Source organism: Nicotiana attenuata, unplaced genomic scaffold, assembly GCF_001879085.1.
Source record: "Nicotiana attenuata strain UT unplaced genomic scaffold, NIATTr2, whole genome shotgun sequence".
Lineage (NCBI taxonomy): Eukaryota > Viridiplantae > Streptophyta > Magnoliopsida > Solanales > Solanaceae > Nicotiana > Nicotiana attenuata.
The window spans coordinates 85648-99809 of NW_017672401.1; the positions used below are offsets into that span (position 1 = coordinate 85648).

General features: G+C 35.6%; 2 protein-coding genes across 3 annotated transcripts; both read right to left on the reverse strand.

The window, feature by feature from the left end:
- Positions 1-2353: 2353 nt before the first annotated feature.
- On the reverse strand, positions 2354-9277 carry LOC109213056 (uncharacterized protein At1g04910-like). Its single transcript, XM_019376802.1, has 10 exons — positions 8694-9277; positions 8444-8494; positions 8268-8358; positions 7848-7924; positions 6512-6600; positions 6185-6368; positions 5086-5267; positions 4462-4564; positions 3530-3861; positions 2354-3445 (listed from the first exon to the last, which is right to left on the reverse strand). Exons 1-10 carry the CDS (start codon positions 8871-8873, stop codon positions 2953-2955), a joined length of 1782 nt encoding a protein of 593 aa, XP_019232347.1. The 5' UTR covers positions 8874-9277; the 3' UTR covers positions 2354-2952.
- A 1238-nt stretch (positions 9278-10515) lies between these two features.
- Positions 10516-13767, reverse strand: LOC109213060 (G2/mitotic-specific cyclin-2-like). Of its 2 annotated transcripts, none has more exons than XM_019376805.1 (12): positions 13464-13767; positions 13295-13356; positions 12856-12985; positions 12706-12762; positions 12551-12623; positions 12325-12480; positions 12124-12252; positions 11811-11900; positions 11506-11727; positions 11294-11392; positions 11009-11187; positions 10516-10905 (listed from the first exon to the last, which is right to left on the reverse strand). In XM_019376805.1, the coding sequence occupies exons 2-12, from the start codon at positions 13347-13349 to the stop codon at positions 10761-10763; spliced, it is 1335 nt and encodes a 444-aa protein (XP_019232350.1). In that variant the 5' UTR covers positions 13350-13356; positions 13464-13767; the 3' UTR covers positions 10516-10760. The 2 variants fall into 2 exon arrangements, with proteins under 2 accessions (XP_019232350.1, XP_019232351.1); XM_019376806.1 differs by having other exon boundaries at positions 12551-12599; positions 13464-13765.
- Positions 13768-14162: the final 395 nt, after the last annotated feature.

The following is a 14162-nucleotide window of genomic DNA, read 5'->3' on the forward strand; positions in this document are numbered from 1 at the left end:
AGTATGAATTTATTGTAACGGCGGGTAATTGTTGCAGCATTCCATATTTTGAAGCAGCCGTAATGTTAGAAGGTCATTAGCCTACTTCCATTATTGGGTGTTCTAGTTCATGTTGATAATCATCAAATTGTTCTGAATCTATTGTATATGCAAGAGATGGTTTGAATGTTGCAGATTCTGAAGCAACTATACTGTCAGAAATGAGTTGTATTTTTTTGACGACAAAATGGCAATTCTTGTAGGTTGAATCAATTGTTAGCAAATGTATGCAGGTTCTGAGTTCTTCATCTGAAGTTACAAGCATTCATTTCCTTGTATTTAGTTTGATATCAAACCATATCTTTAGTGAATATTTGGTTGAATCAATATCTGTATCTTCACTAATTTTCTTTTGGAAAGTATTGAATGATACTTGTTTATTAAGCAGAACAAGTTTTGTATCATGATCCAAGTATTTGAAATCAAAAGTCCACATCCCATTGAAAGTAATAACAAGGCAAATCGAAATCATCCTGCAGAAGCATGTTTAGTGTCAAGTATTAGTAAGTTGAACAAAAGAATTTAAGTGTGAAGTTCATAAAAAATTCATTAGAGAATTGTATACTGCAGGAGAAAAACTTAAGCACGTTTAAGCTGAAGTTTTAACAAATGTACTAGAATACTTCAGCTTGGTTATCGTGAAGCTTTCGAAAAAAGCTCATGAAAAAGCTCTTTTGGTATGAACTTTTAGCAAATGCACTAAATTTAACTTCAGCATGCAGGAGAAAGTTACATAGTGCAGGAGAAAAACTTCAGCACATTTTTTCTGAAGTTTTTAAAAATGAACTAAACAACTTCAGCATTTTATGCTGAAGTTTTCGTAAAAAACTCATGACAAAACTATTGAATGCAGGAAAAAACTTCAGCATAGCTGAAGTCTTAGCAAATGAACTAAAAAACTTCGGCTTGTTTATACTGAAGTTTTCGAACAAAAGCTCATGAAAAAAGCTGTTTAATGCAGGACAAAATTTAAGTACGTTTTGGTATGAACTTTCAGCAAATGAACTAAATTTAACTTCAGCATGCATTAAATAAAATTCACTAGAAAATTACATAGTGCAGGAGGAAAACTTCAGCACGTTTGTCCTGAAGTTTTTACAAATGAACTAAACAAATTCAGCATTTTATGCTGAAGTTTCGGAAAAAGCTCATGACAAAACTATTGAACGCAGGACATAACTTCACCATATTTTAGTGCTGAAGTCTTAGCAAATGAACTAAAAAACTTCAGCTTGTTTAGACTGCAAGACAAATACTTCAGCATTTTTAGTGTGAAGTTTTAGCAAATTATGTAAAAACTCAGCTTGTTTAGCAAATCAACCAAAAACTTCAGCATGTTATGCAGTACAAAGCTTCAGCATATTTGAATTTTTAGCTTTGACGTTAAATTAGGTTTAACGCGAAGAATCTTCTGCTTGACTTTAGAATTCAACGTGAAACAAATTTAGAATGCAACTTCATCCGTCAGTGAAATCTATTAGTGAAAAGTTCATGTTTCATCCATCAAACAACTTCATGCAAGTGTGAATTACGAAAATAATTACAGAAACATATATCATGATGATCAATCAGTTTCAAAAACTAATTTGAATTCTGAAGATGAATCGCAATACTTACAATGTATTTTGTAATTTTGAATTTGGAATTTGAATCTGGTTCAAATTTCTGGTTTGCGAGAGGAGATCTTAGGAGAGACGGAGTGATGGAGGAGAACCGTGAAGTGATTTATGCGTGATGCATCTTTTATATGTTTTATCAGGGGTATAATGGCCATATTATTACGGATTTTTTGTCAGCTGGCTACCAAATCAATAATTTTTAAAAATAGGGTACATGTTAAAAGGTGACATAAATATAGGGTATGGCTGCAATTTTTCCTATTTCTTTTGCTTTTGGATTTATTGTCAAACTCAAATCCAAAATTATTAGACTGACTTTGGGTTTGAAAACTAATCCAATTAGTTTCGAGTTTGGTTTCGGGTTGATTTTCATTTTGGGTTTTTAAAAAAAACTGGATTGATGAATGTGCGAGCATATAAGATTGACAAAATTAAAAGTGATAATATTTGCAGATGGTGCAAGTATCAAATATAAACTGAGTAAGGTTGCTTGAGTTGGTCCTGGCATCTCTCTACATCAACCAAATAGTACAATTTAATGTTTCACTGATTTAAATACATAGCCAATCCACAACTATATTTTCTACGAATACCTCACTTTAACTTCGTAAATTAGAATTTTTAAGAAATGTAAGTGGCTAGAGCCATGCTCATACGCCTGATTTACCACTGAATGAGATTGACAAGTACATAAATAAGACTAAACAGAACTCAAACTCAAACCTGTCTAAGAAAAGATAAACTCACTACTGTTCCTTTTTATCGAAGAACAATTAAAGCAGGTTATATTTTAACCCTCTCTCTCTCTCTCTCTCTCTCTCTCTCTCTCTCTCTCTCTCTCTCTCTCTCTCTCCCCTACGCTCGCAACAAATCTTTATGCAATAAAGTTAGCAAGTCAAATAGCAATTAACATTCCCGTCTATGTATACAGATTGTTTGAAGTACAACTTTGAACACTATGCCGGAAAAAATGTTCTTGGGGAGCTCCATCTCAGTGGCTGGAGTTTCTTCACGAGTTTAAGCATCATGGATCATAGGCCTCCAAAGCTACTACAATTTCAAGCTCCTGGCCGCAAGTAAGCTCATCTATTTCCTATAACTCTTAACAGAATATTTCAAGTAAAGTCAATCCGCGTTGCTGTGTCAGCAAGGCTTCAGCCACAGAATTTGTTCAGAACAAAAAGGCATTCAAAATTGAACACGTTGAAGATAGGTTAACGCCCAAAGGACTCTTTTATAGCAGGGTGTCTTATATACAAGCAAAACCTCTTGAACAGCGATCTTTGATCCTTTCTCAATCTGAAAGCAACTCATCCAACTCAGTTTCCTCAGACGTGAAAGGGTCATAATCAGTACTTGTTTCATTGGACAAAGCTTCAACTTGGGATCTACTAAGTGACACTTCACCTGGAGGGCTATCCACATCATCTTCGTCCTCGGGATCAGACATTTCTGGCTCATAGTCTATATTTTCATCGTGAACTGCCTCAACTTCTTTCTTCGCATCATCACCATCTTTCTTCTTAGCTACATTGCCTTTACCAATTTTTTTACGACCCCAGTCCATTTTTGATTCAGCCTCAGAATCCTCACATATACACGCTGATGGATTTTCATGAAACTCGCCCCTCCCTGGCCTCACCTCCTTGGGCTCCCCCAGGAATCCTCTTTGAAATGTATGAACTTTAGCTGCGAATTCCTCCCATGTCATGTTATTTCTGTTTAAGAACACACGATATAGTTTCTTAGCATTTGGTCGAATGGTAGGCTTATGACCAAAATATCTCCTGTATCAAAAAGAAGATATATTAGCCAGAATCTAAATAAAATTTCCAAAACAAACTGAAATACCCGAAAGGGAAGCAGCATACCTTCGTCCTGCCAAAATTTTTGCCATGTTTCCATTGTTATTGGTGACAAATACATCACTTTCATCACAAACTATGAAGTCAAGAGCAGCCATTCTAGAAGAAAATGCAGAAAATGGTTCCAACTCTTCCTTGCTGGCAATAGTGTCCTTGGAGTAGAAGTTTGGAAACAGGGCCTTTAACGGAGCCAACGTCTCTTCACCTCCATATACTTCACCAGATGCTACGTAAATATGAACATCTTTCCCATATCCAAGTGCTCTTAGCATCAAGCCAACTTCTTCAGGAGTAAGAGGGCATCTTCCTTGCCTCCTCGCCCTATCCGGATTGCTGTTCTGCACATGTATCAAAAAAGAGTTTACACACACTTCAGTCCTTTGAGTATTTTATCATATTGTGTGGAAGAAGGGGAAATTGCCTCCATTAACCTACACTCTCTACCCTGCCGGGGTAGGGGCAAGGTCTGCATACACTCTACCTTCCCCAGACCCCACTAGTGGGATTTTACTGTATTGTGTTGTTGTTGTAACCTAAAAGCATACTCATAAAAGCACCTTATCAAAACAAAAAAATCCACATAAAAGCATCTCTCTCTCTCTCTCTCTCTCTGTGTGTGTGTGTGTGTATTCACATTTCTTTACTGCTTCTCTGAAGCTAATATATATGTATGTACACACATATATAAGACAGAGAGAGAGTTATATCTAGGACTCACAAGGATGACAGTACATCCAGTTTATTTCCCAGATTATATAGTGTTACTTTAATTCTCTTTTTGATAGATCATTCACCTTGTGTTATCAAAATTAAAAATCTGAATAAATATAGAATAGTTCAATGCATAAGTGGAACAAACAATCAAATCTTTAAAGTACATAGCCATGATGGTTCAATATGAGGAAATGACCAAAAAACTGATATTCTTGGGGTCTCACATGTAAAGTTTTCCACCTCCGCCGTATCTTTCCCAGTTCTGTCCTCTCCTTATCCCCTCCACCATAGTAGCATCCCGAGAACGCAAGCATATCAGGTTCAAACCTGTAAACAATACACTATAAGAAAACTTTTCCTTCTATAGAATTCCCAAACTGCATCAAATCATTTCCTCCCATCATCCAAAATTTAATGTATCAGCAGAAAAAGAGAATACATCAGGCAAACAATAAGCTTTTCATAAAAGAGCTTGTTATCATGGTAATTCTTAGCCAGTCATCTCATGCGTGATGGCCAAATTGTTCAAGAACCAAATTCTTCCTACTAAATCATCATAAGTTAAAAACCAAATATAACATTTCCTTTCAGCCTAGGAGCATCCGTGAACATTGAATGTTATTAGGCAAACTCTTTAGCTTACTGAAGGGGTAATAGCTACAAATAGCATAGCACTATGAGGAACACATGAAATACAACACACTATGAGAAATGCTCAGGACATTATATTGATTCTGCACTTGAAGGACATTACTAGTGGTAGCCATAAGGAAATGGAGGATGACAATAGGAAAAGACAGACAGAAATACGAAACAGAAAATCATGAAATCGAGACAATATGACTAACCTTAGGTGAAGGGCAATATAATGCTTGCTACTCCGCCTCATTCGCTGGACCAATTTCTCACCCATTTCGAGTATAGGGTCAGAAAACTTCAGGGCATGATAATTGACTCTGCATCTAAGCTTTTGCAAATCTGTATCCAGCTTATTTGCAAGTCGATAGTCAAACTTGCTGATCTGGACAGCCTGTCACAAGAAGCAGACTGCTTATACAGGTCTAAAATATCAACAATAAACAACACTAATAGACAGCATACAGAAAGGAACAACCCCCTTTCCCCTGCAAGCAATGGTAAGCTAGATAATTTCTGATTTTTGAAATTGAGGACTGGTTTTCCTATTGACTGTACAGGCAATTGTAATTCTTTTGGGTTAAGACCCTTAAATAAACGTATTAGAGTTATTGAAGCCTTGGGGCCTAGTTCTCTTGAAAAACAATTTTCAACCAAGATTGATAAATTTGACTCAATCAAGCAAAAATAATTTCCTCGATCTCCCACCTAAAAGAGTTATAACAAAATTTGGATATTTGAAAGATGTTTTCTGATGGAAAGCTTTCCTCATGCATCCAGCGGGTAATAACCCCTCTTAGCATCCTAACCAGTAATCAGCTGTACAAAGTATTGAACTTGGACATAACATAACATACCAATCCTTCTCTTAAGTTTTGAGCATCAATTGAGTTTACTACTCATAACCAAGCTAATTCATGATTCATCAAAAACTTCTAAAATTTTTGCTTTCATGTGAATTAGTGATCACTTTCCAAAGTATCAATAAAAACTTAAACTTTGCAAGAGGTTTCAGGAAGTACACAAGTATCTAGTGCCTCAACCCCTTAGTCCAGTAGTTTTAGAAGTTCAGCTACATCAACGGAAAAGGATGCGCAAATTTTCAAAATCTTAAAGGTTTCATAGCCAGACTGCTGAGATTGAATGTAAAAACTCCAAAATAGCCAGACTGCTGAGATTGAATGTAAATACTCCAAAAAAGTAACAAGCAGTGACCCAAAGTACAATAAAGAATTAACAAACGTGTGCTTCTTAGATATGTTTTTATTCATCCACAAATTACAAAGAAATATAAGTGATGTGAAAACTCACATGTTTTTTCATGAGTACAGGCAATACACGATTTATATAGCATCTCTCATTGCACTTTCTAGGAACACGCATTCTATATGGCGTCCATATCTGCCCTCTTCTAAGCGGAAGGTCTTTTAAAATTGAAACATCTGTTGTTAGATGTTTTATAAACCGATCAACATCAAATATGTCAGAGAAATCACTGCAAGAGAAAAGTAGAGCATTTCACTTTTCACAGTAATATGCAGGATCATTAGCATATTAAATGTACACATACAGTAAGTTCAGAGATGGTTAGAGAAACAAAAATGCAAGTAAATACTGAATGATTCTTCCAATACTCACCTAGAATCTTTCCAGAAAGACGTCTTGTCCAACTTTGGAACAACAAGAGTAGCATTTAAAATGCGAGCAGCAACAACGGCATCAGTTATCTGCCATAAAGATGGTTAACTATTGAAGGTTCCACACTTTTCACATTTTTGTAGTTTGGTTCCAGCAGAAAGCTAAAGTACACAGGTGGTAATAGAAAGGGGTGCTAATTCAAAGGGCCATATATTAGAAAAGGCATAGATGTTTGTCGTTGTTCAAGGATTTATCAGAATCATGTTACATAGAGGAGCCAATTGCTCAATTTATTAGTATCTCGAACCATAGACTCATCAGGCACGAATACAGATAATTCTTGTAGGGAGTATTTGACAGCCTGTAGTTAGCATGAACTGGTAATTCATAAGTGTGTCTTCTGTAGCCAATATAACATAAAAGTGCAAATACCTATAGCTCACTTATCAAATTCCAAAGCATGATCGTGCACACATACTTGCTATCGCTGAATATGAAATTTGTATGGGTAATTCATGACCATCACTTCTCTGTCACATCAAATTAGGTGCATCTTGAGGTGTAAAGAATCAGTGATCAATCAATCAATCAATCAATAAACTATGCTTCAATCCAGTATTAGTTGCGGTCAGTTTTATAAATCAAGGATATCTTGCAAAAACTGAATATTACAACAATGATGATATGAAAGAAAGTTAAGAACTGCATGCATAATTCAGCAACACTTGAGCAATCATTAGATATTGTGTCCCATCAGCTGCATAAAGCTTCTCGACCTACTGGTATAGAGCACCTCATAATACATGGGCATCGTTCGCTGTGAAATCTAATGCCTTAAATTGTTACTGTGTTGCATGTGCTTAAAACAATACCAACAACTAAGCCACAGTACTTAATTAGTTTGGTTGGCTACATAAATCTTCTATACCTCCAGCTTCATTTGGGCCTCTTTATTCCAATACTCAGTAATTTGTTCTTTCAAGACAATTAGGGATGCTTCGACCCAGGTTCCAATGTAGCGGGTATCTAGAAAAGCACATCCAAGGCATTCATTATGATGATATCCATTATAAATTGATTAGTTTCACAATCGCGAACATAACGAAATCTTATTCCTTTATTCAAGCTTGCATGCACATTAACTATGTAAAGGACAAAGACGAGTTCATTTGAACTGCACTATGAAACATGACAACCACTGTAACAACTATCTTAATCATACTAGTGCTAGAACAAAAAAAGAGTTCCTTGATCAAAATCCCGTTCCTTGTTAGTCAACAAAATAAAGCAGAAATCAGACTCAATCCGGAAAGCCAGTCCAGAATCATTTTCTTACCCCAGTTCTTTGTTGGTTAAGACCTCCACTGGTCACAATCAACAAGTATCGATTTGGACGTGTGATGGCTTGGGCTTCTGCAATTTGAAAGAGTACAGATACTTAATGAGATTTCAAATACCAATTTAGCTTCATATAATAATTCCTTTAGATTTAAGTTATATACACAGACAATGCAATGAATTTTTTACATCATGCATTATATAACCTATTATAACAGGTTACTTACCTTTATTCATAAGTTATCAATATGCCATTAAATTGAGTAACCTGCAATTACTTTTTAAATGACATGATTGTTCAAATATTTTTTACACTGTAAGTGCATAAAATTTAAATTCATTCCTTCATTACATACTATAAGAAGCTGATTACTTTCTTCCAAAAAATGAAAGCTATAAACAAACTAAATTTACGTACTTGCAAATTTGCTGCTGGCATTACTGCATCCATAGAAGAACTTCGAATTTCTCGAACTCCAGAGATCACGATTATTAACTCCTCCACTGATCTAGATAACAACATTTAGAAACCTTAGATCCAATCAAATAAAAACTTCACAAATAAACACCATAAAATTCAGATTAAATCCTAACCTCAACACGAAATGGAGAAACTCCAATCTCATTACCACTACCTTTGCCTCCCTACAAATAAAAAACATCAATTAAATTAATACTGGCTGTAGTTTATCGTGTATGAATCAATCATATCAATCAATTAACTAAGCCTCAATCCAAAACTAGTAGGAATCAGCTACATAATTTGAACGTTATAAAATTAATATGCAGCTATTAATTAGGTAAATAAATAGTTTTTGATCGTGAGCATGATTTGATAATGTACCAAGGAAAGATCATCATGACGACGGGGGCGGCGGAGGTGATTATCATCATTAGGAGACGGCGCGAGGATTAAGATGAAGAGGAATATGACGAGGAGAAAGGTGGAAGCAGCGTAAATGATGGGGATTATAAACCGCCGCGCACGGCTGTGATGCTGGTGGCGCCGCCGTGGGATCGCCATACGGCGCCGGTTGTGATAGGAAGCTTTGAGTTGACTCCTCTTCCTGCAATCGCCACCGTTAGCGGAGCAGGAGGAGAGGGTTTAGGGGTAGGTAGGTGGTAGGGGTGTAGGGGTATTATAGGGAATACAGATTTGTTATTCTTTCTTCTTTGAGGAGAGAGGATTTTTCTGTTAGTTTTAGCCCATAACGATTAACGACAAGGATTGCATTGTAGGAAACACTGCTATTGTCTGTTCTTTAGCTTTTGGACTGATGAATTATTTATATAACACAGTTTATAGACAATTGAAATGGCAAAATATAGCAAAAGAAACAGGAAAAAGCTAAAAGAAAATGAAAAAGAGAGGATTGTGTTTCTGATTTAGATCTTTGAATTGTTCGTTACTTGAGAAGGGGGTTGAAATAATGACTTCGGCTATTGAGATATAGAATCTTGTTCTTTTGACCAGAAAAATAACACAACTTAACTTTCCATACTAAAAAAAAAAATTGTGGACAAAATTTAACTGAAAAAATGCACAAATTATCTTAAGTCATACAAGTAAAAAGATCTATTCATTGGTCAGAAAATAAAAAAATAAAAAAATTAATTGCTTAGCGGTTTATTCCTCTCGTCGAATGTTTATATAAAACCAATTCAATTTAACATGGTCGAGTGATTTAATGATGTAAACATATGCATTAATTAATCATGGTTAAGTGGTAAAACTGCACGTGCAATACAATAATATACTTTTATTGGTGTGATATAAACATCAAGTACATATAAATTTTTCATCCCATTTTTACGATGATTGTGCATGGTCTCAGTCTCATGGTTAAAAGTGGAGGAACTCGACTATTATTACAACAGCTCTCACTTGTTTTGGGAAGTTTGATATCCAAATTCAAATTAGAGAGACCTAATAATAAAAGAGAAAAGATCTGTTGAATTTTTATTCATAGATTGGATCTGTGATTAAATTATGAAAGCTCATCAGCTATTGTTTTCCACTTGAAGTCATTTTCTAATAAATTCAAGATCTCTTTGCATATTAAATTACAATTTGCACCTCTAATGGCTGTTGATGCAGACTAACAGATGGAGCTGTGATGAAGTAGCTGACTGTTACGCGATGCCTTCCTGATGCACGTATCAAACTTTTAGAGCTGCGGGCCAATGTGAAGAAAACAGCGTGCACGAGGGAATTGAAGGAAAACTTGCTTGTATTAAAAGAGCAACGAATACAAGAGGGCTAGCTAATGTGGTGCCGGGGGAGACACCAATACAGAGATTTGAATTCATCTGGTTGGCTACCAATATTTAACTGTACAAGAGCACGGTTAAATAGCTCCTTATTACTTACTAGCTAACGTCTAACCAGAGGCGGATGCAGGATTTAAGTTCTATGGGTTCAACTCTGAAAGTTTTTTGCCATGAACTCATTGTATCTTTAATATTATGGGTTCAAACCTACTATTTGTTAGAATTTTAGTGAATATTTACACTTAGAGTTATGCTCTGCGTCGAAAGTTCTGAGTTCACACTACTGGAAAATAAACCTACATCCGCCTCTGCATCTAACAGCAAAGGCTGTTTTCTTTTGAATCATGGTTTCACATCAGTGATTAATATGCAAACAAAAGGATTTGCCAAAAGTGTAGACACAAGATGAGGTAAATATATCAGAGATAAGGATCTAAACAGCTTTTAGACTCACAAAATAGTAGCAACAATTTGTAAAAGTACTTGGATCTTGGTATATAGAGCAATATAACCAAACAATAACATATTTCATATCCACAGAAACTAAAAACCTAATCCGACTTGCCAGAGGCAACTTCTGTTGCTCAGTTGCTCTCCACTTCAAAAACATTCTGTCAGCAGCCGCAAGTAACGCCGTGTGCTAAAAGCTTGCCTCTAAAAGAAAAGAAGCAGGTGGGCATTTTGCAACAAAGCCATATTTGGAGATGCTATACTTTCTGTGTACACCAGTAAGCTTCCCAGTTGCAGCCTTCTGATGGAAAGAAACCATCAGTCTTGAGCACTCCCTGTTATATAAAAAAGAAATCGAACCACAACACTCAGAGGGCTCTCTGTGTATTCGATAAAAACAATTCATTGATTCAAACAAGAAAAGTAGATAATGCTTACAAAAGCTGATCTCGAGTATAGTGGCTATACTTCTCACAAGTTTTACTCCATTCGTTAAGCACACCTAGAGTACATTGGGCTGTAAATATTGCCGCAGCAGCTAGCATAGAAGGTGGAAACCTAAGCATTTCATACTCAACGAGGCATAGTTCAGTCATGAAAAAAGACAGGAGCTCCACCTGATCCAAGAAATGCCAGTAGTTAGTCATGATTCAGAATGTTTGTCATTTATTTAAGCAATTTTCTAGTACTACAAAAGTTCATTTAATCAAATTTCTGACTAACCTTCTTATCAGACTGAGCAGCTTTAAGAAATCGCATCATAAACACATATGCTGTAGGCACTGATAGGTTGAACTGTAAGGCATTGATCATCAACTTCTCCTGCAGAAAGCACTCATGAAAAAACATTAGCAAGACATCATTAAGTTTTACTTGAATTGGAGTGGCAGAAACATAATTTAAGGTAAAGCATTAAATTTTGGTCGGTAACTTACCATCTCAAGCACCTCTTTTCTGGTGTAAGCCTTATCAGAGATCAAAATAAGATCCTCAACGACAGGAACTGAAACTTCTTCATACTTGCAGGCTAGAAGCATAGCTGTTACCCCAACAAGCTGGAGTTTTTTCCTAATCACTTGTTGGACTGCTAAGAATCTATCGATAAGATTTACAGTCAAATACAAAGTCTCTTCCATCAGATCAAACTTGTAATGTACCTACATATTTTATTGGACATTAGTGATGCCAAAAATCATTGTGTTACTTAATTCAGAGAAACTGTGGGTCATTGTTTTTATACCTCAATCAGCCAGTCAATGAGAATAGCTCTCATCCTCTCATTAATATCAAATTGTTGTTCCATGTAATTTGGAGGGGCACAGCTAGAACTCTGAAATGAAATACGAATTCATAAAAGTGACTCCATCAAACAAAAAGCTAGAAAGTTATACAAATTTTTTCTCATTCATTGATTCTTAAAGGAGATATCAATAATCTGAATGACGGAAATCAGGTGAAGAACCTATATTATAACTTAGATAAAAAGTCCATATCCATACAAATTAAATAAATCAATTAAGCTCCTACGGAAGGGGTTGTAAATAATTGCTGACCTCGGTCTTCTTGTAGTAAGCATGCATGTCATCAATGTACTCCACAACTGCAAGTGGGTTCTTTTTATCAGCACTGTCTATGTCCACAATTAGTGTCTCTTCTACATCTTCCATCTCCATCTCAGCGTCCTACATAAGAATACAGAATAAATTGCGACACCAGAGATCATCCAGAGTAAAGATACTGATCAAATTAATTACCATCCGATCAATTTCCTCCATCATTGCTTCTGTATGTTGCACAAACATTGGCACAGGATCATAGTCACTTGTGGCCTTGTAATCTTCTGCATCAATAATGATGCGGTCTTCTGATTCATTTTTAGCAGGTGCTGTTTGGACTGGTGGCTTTGTTACCTGTGGAAGATAACACCGTTAACATCTCCAGTATAATATAACCTAAGATGACACTTGTTGAAAACTGTACCTCAACCGTTGGTTGCTGCAGCTTGGTAGCCATTTGCGCAGCAAATTTCCTGAAGCAGCAAGAATCTCCCATACTATTATAAAAGAAACCAGACCAAATGATAAAGTACTTAACAATAAGAACTATCTCAACCAAGAGAATTAATAATGTCAGACCTCGTGACTGGTCGATGAATTGGAATGGGAGGATTCTTAACACCATTCGCGCTCTTGCTAAAAGAATTGGAAAGATCAAAATAGTTAATGAAATTGAGAGAAACGGACATCTCGGAACTCAAAATATTAAAGAGTTTAATCAGTTCTTACTCAGTGATGCCATTTCTCTCGTGTACTTTACAAGGGTATGCTGGAGCTTCAACTATATTCCCATTTATTGTGCTTAGAGCCCTTCTATTATGCCCCATTGTCACTTTTCCTCCTCCAGCCCCTAATCCCCCTAAAACAAAACCATTGTTTTCCCATCTCATAAATTTGGATTCATAATAATCAAGCTAGGATACATACATTAAACTAATCATGATCTTAACTATACAATCAATCAATCAACCAGACATCAATCGCAAACCAGATTAAATCGACTATATATGATTCTAACTATTTAAAACCATAGATTTTCCATTTCATAAAATATGTATTGATAATAATCAAGCAAGGATACATACATTAAACTAATCATGATTTTAACTATACAATCAACCAGTCAATCAATCAATCAAAAACCGGATTAAATCGGCCATAATTTTACCTTGAACATTTGAAGCCATGATAACACCTTGGCAATTCTCGTCTGATCCTACCATCTTGAACCTAATTGAAGATTGAACAAACCACATTAAAACCCCTAACTTTTTTTAAAGGGTCAATCAAGAATCAAGCTAAGGAAAAGATCCAGATCATAAACCAAAAACACCAACCTGCAAAATCAAAGACCCTTTACACTGATTCTCAAAAAGATCCAATCTTTAGTGAAAATAACCCTAATGTTCCACAAAGAAAAGAGAGAGAGAGACTATTAACAAAACCCCATGAAATAGTTCAATGGAGTGAAAAATAAATCTTGGAAAAAAAGTCTCTTTCTTTCTTTCTTTCTTTACAGATTATTTTTGGGGTTATTTCTCTGAGTCATTTGAAGATATAGAATCAGAAGGGAAATTATGGGCGGCCTTCTATTTTTGTTTTGATATTTTGAAAATAACGGCTAGTAGATTTATAGCCGTAAGATGAAAGGTCGTGTATGTTCCGAGCTTGGACTTAACGGTTACCCTTCATTCCTCATTCAAAATTCTTATTAAAGGCATTTTATGATGCGCTGGCTTGGCCTTTTTTTTTTTTCCTTTTAAAAAAATCTTTCTCGAGATCTCTCGAACAGTCAATGCTTGTAGATAGATTACTATACTACTGTGATTTCACTCTTCTTTAGGCAAAAAAATTACTATCTTTTCTCTCCTTTTAGTTTCTTCTTTACTTTTGAAGACTATGGAATGCTTTCTTTTTTATACGGGTATTGGTTATTATGAAAATTAGATTTGAAGTTGAAACCTGGCTGGTGAATGTGATTATAACAAGATAATTGTCTAAACTATCAAAATATCTTGTCAAGTATGCGAAAGATC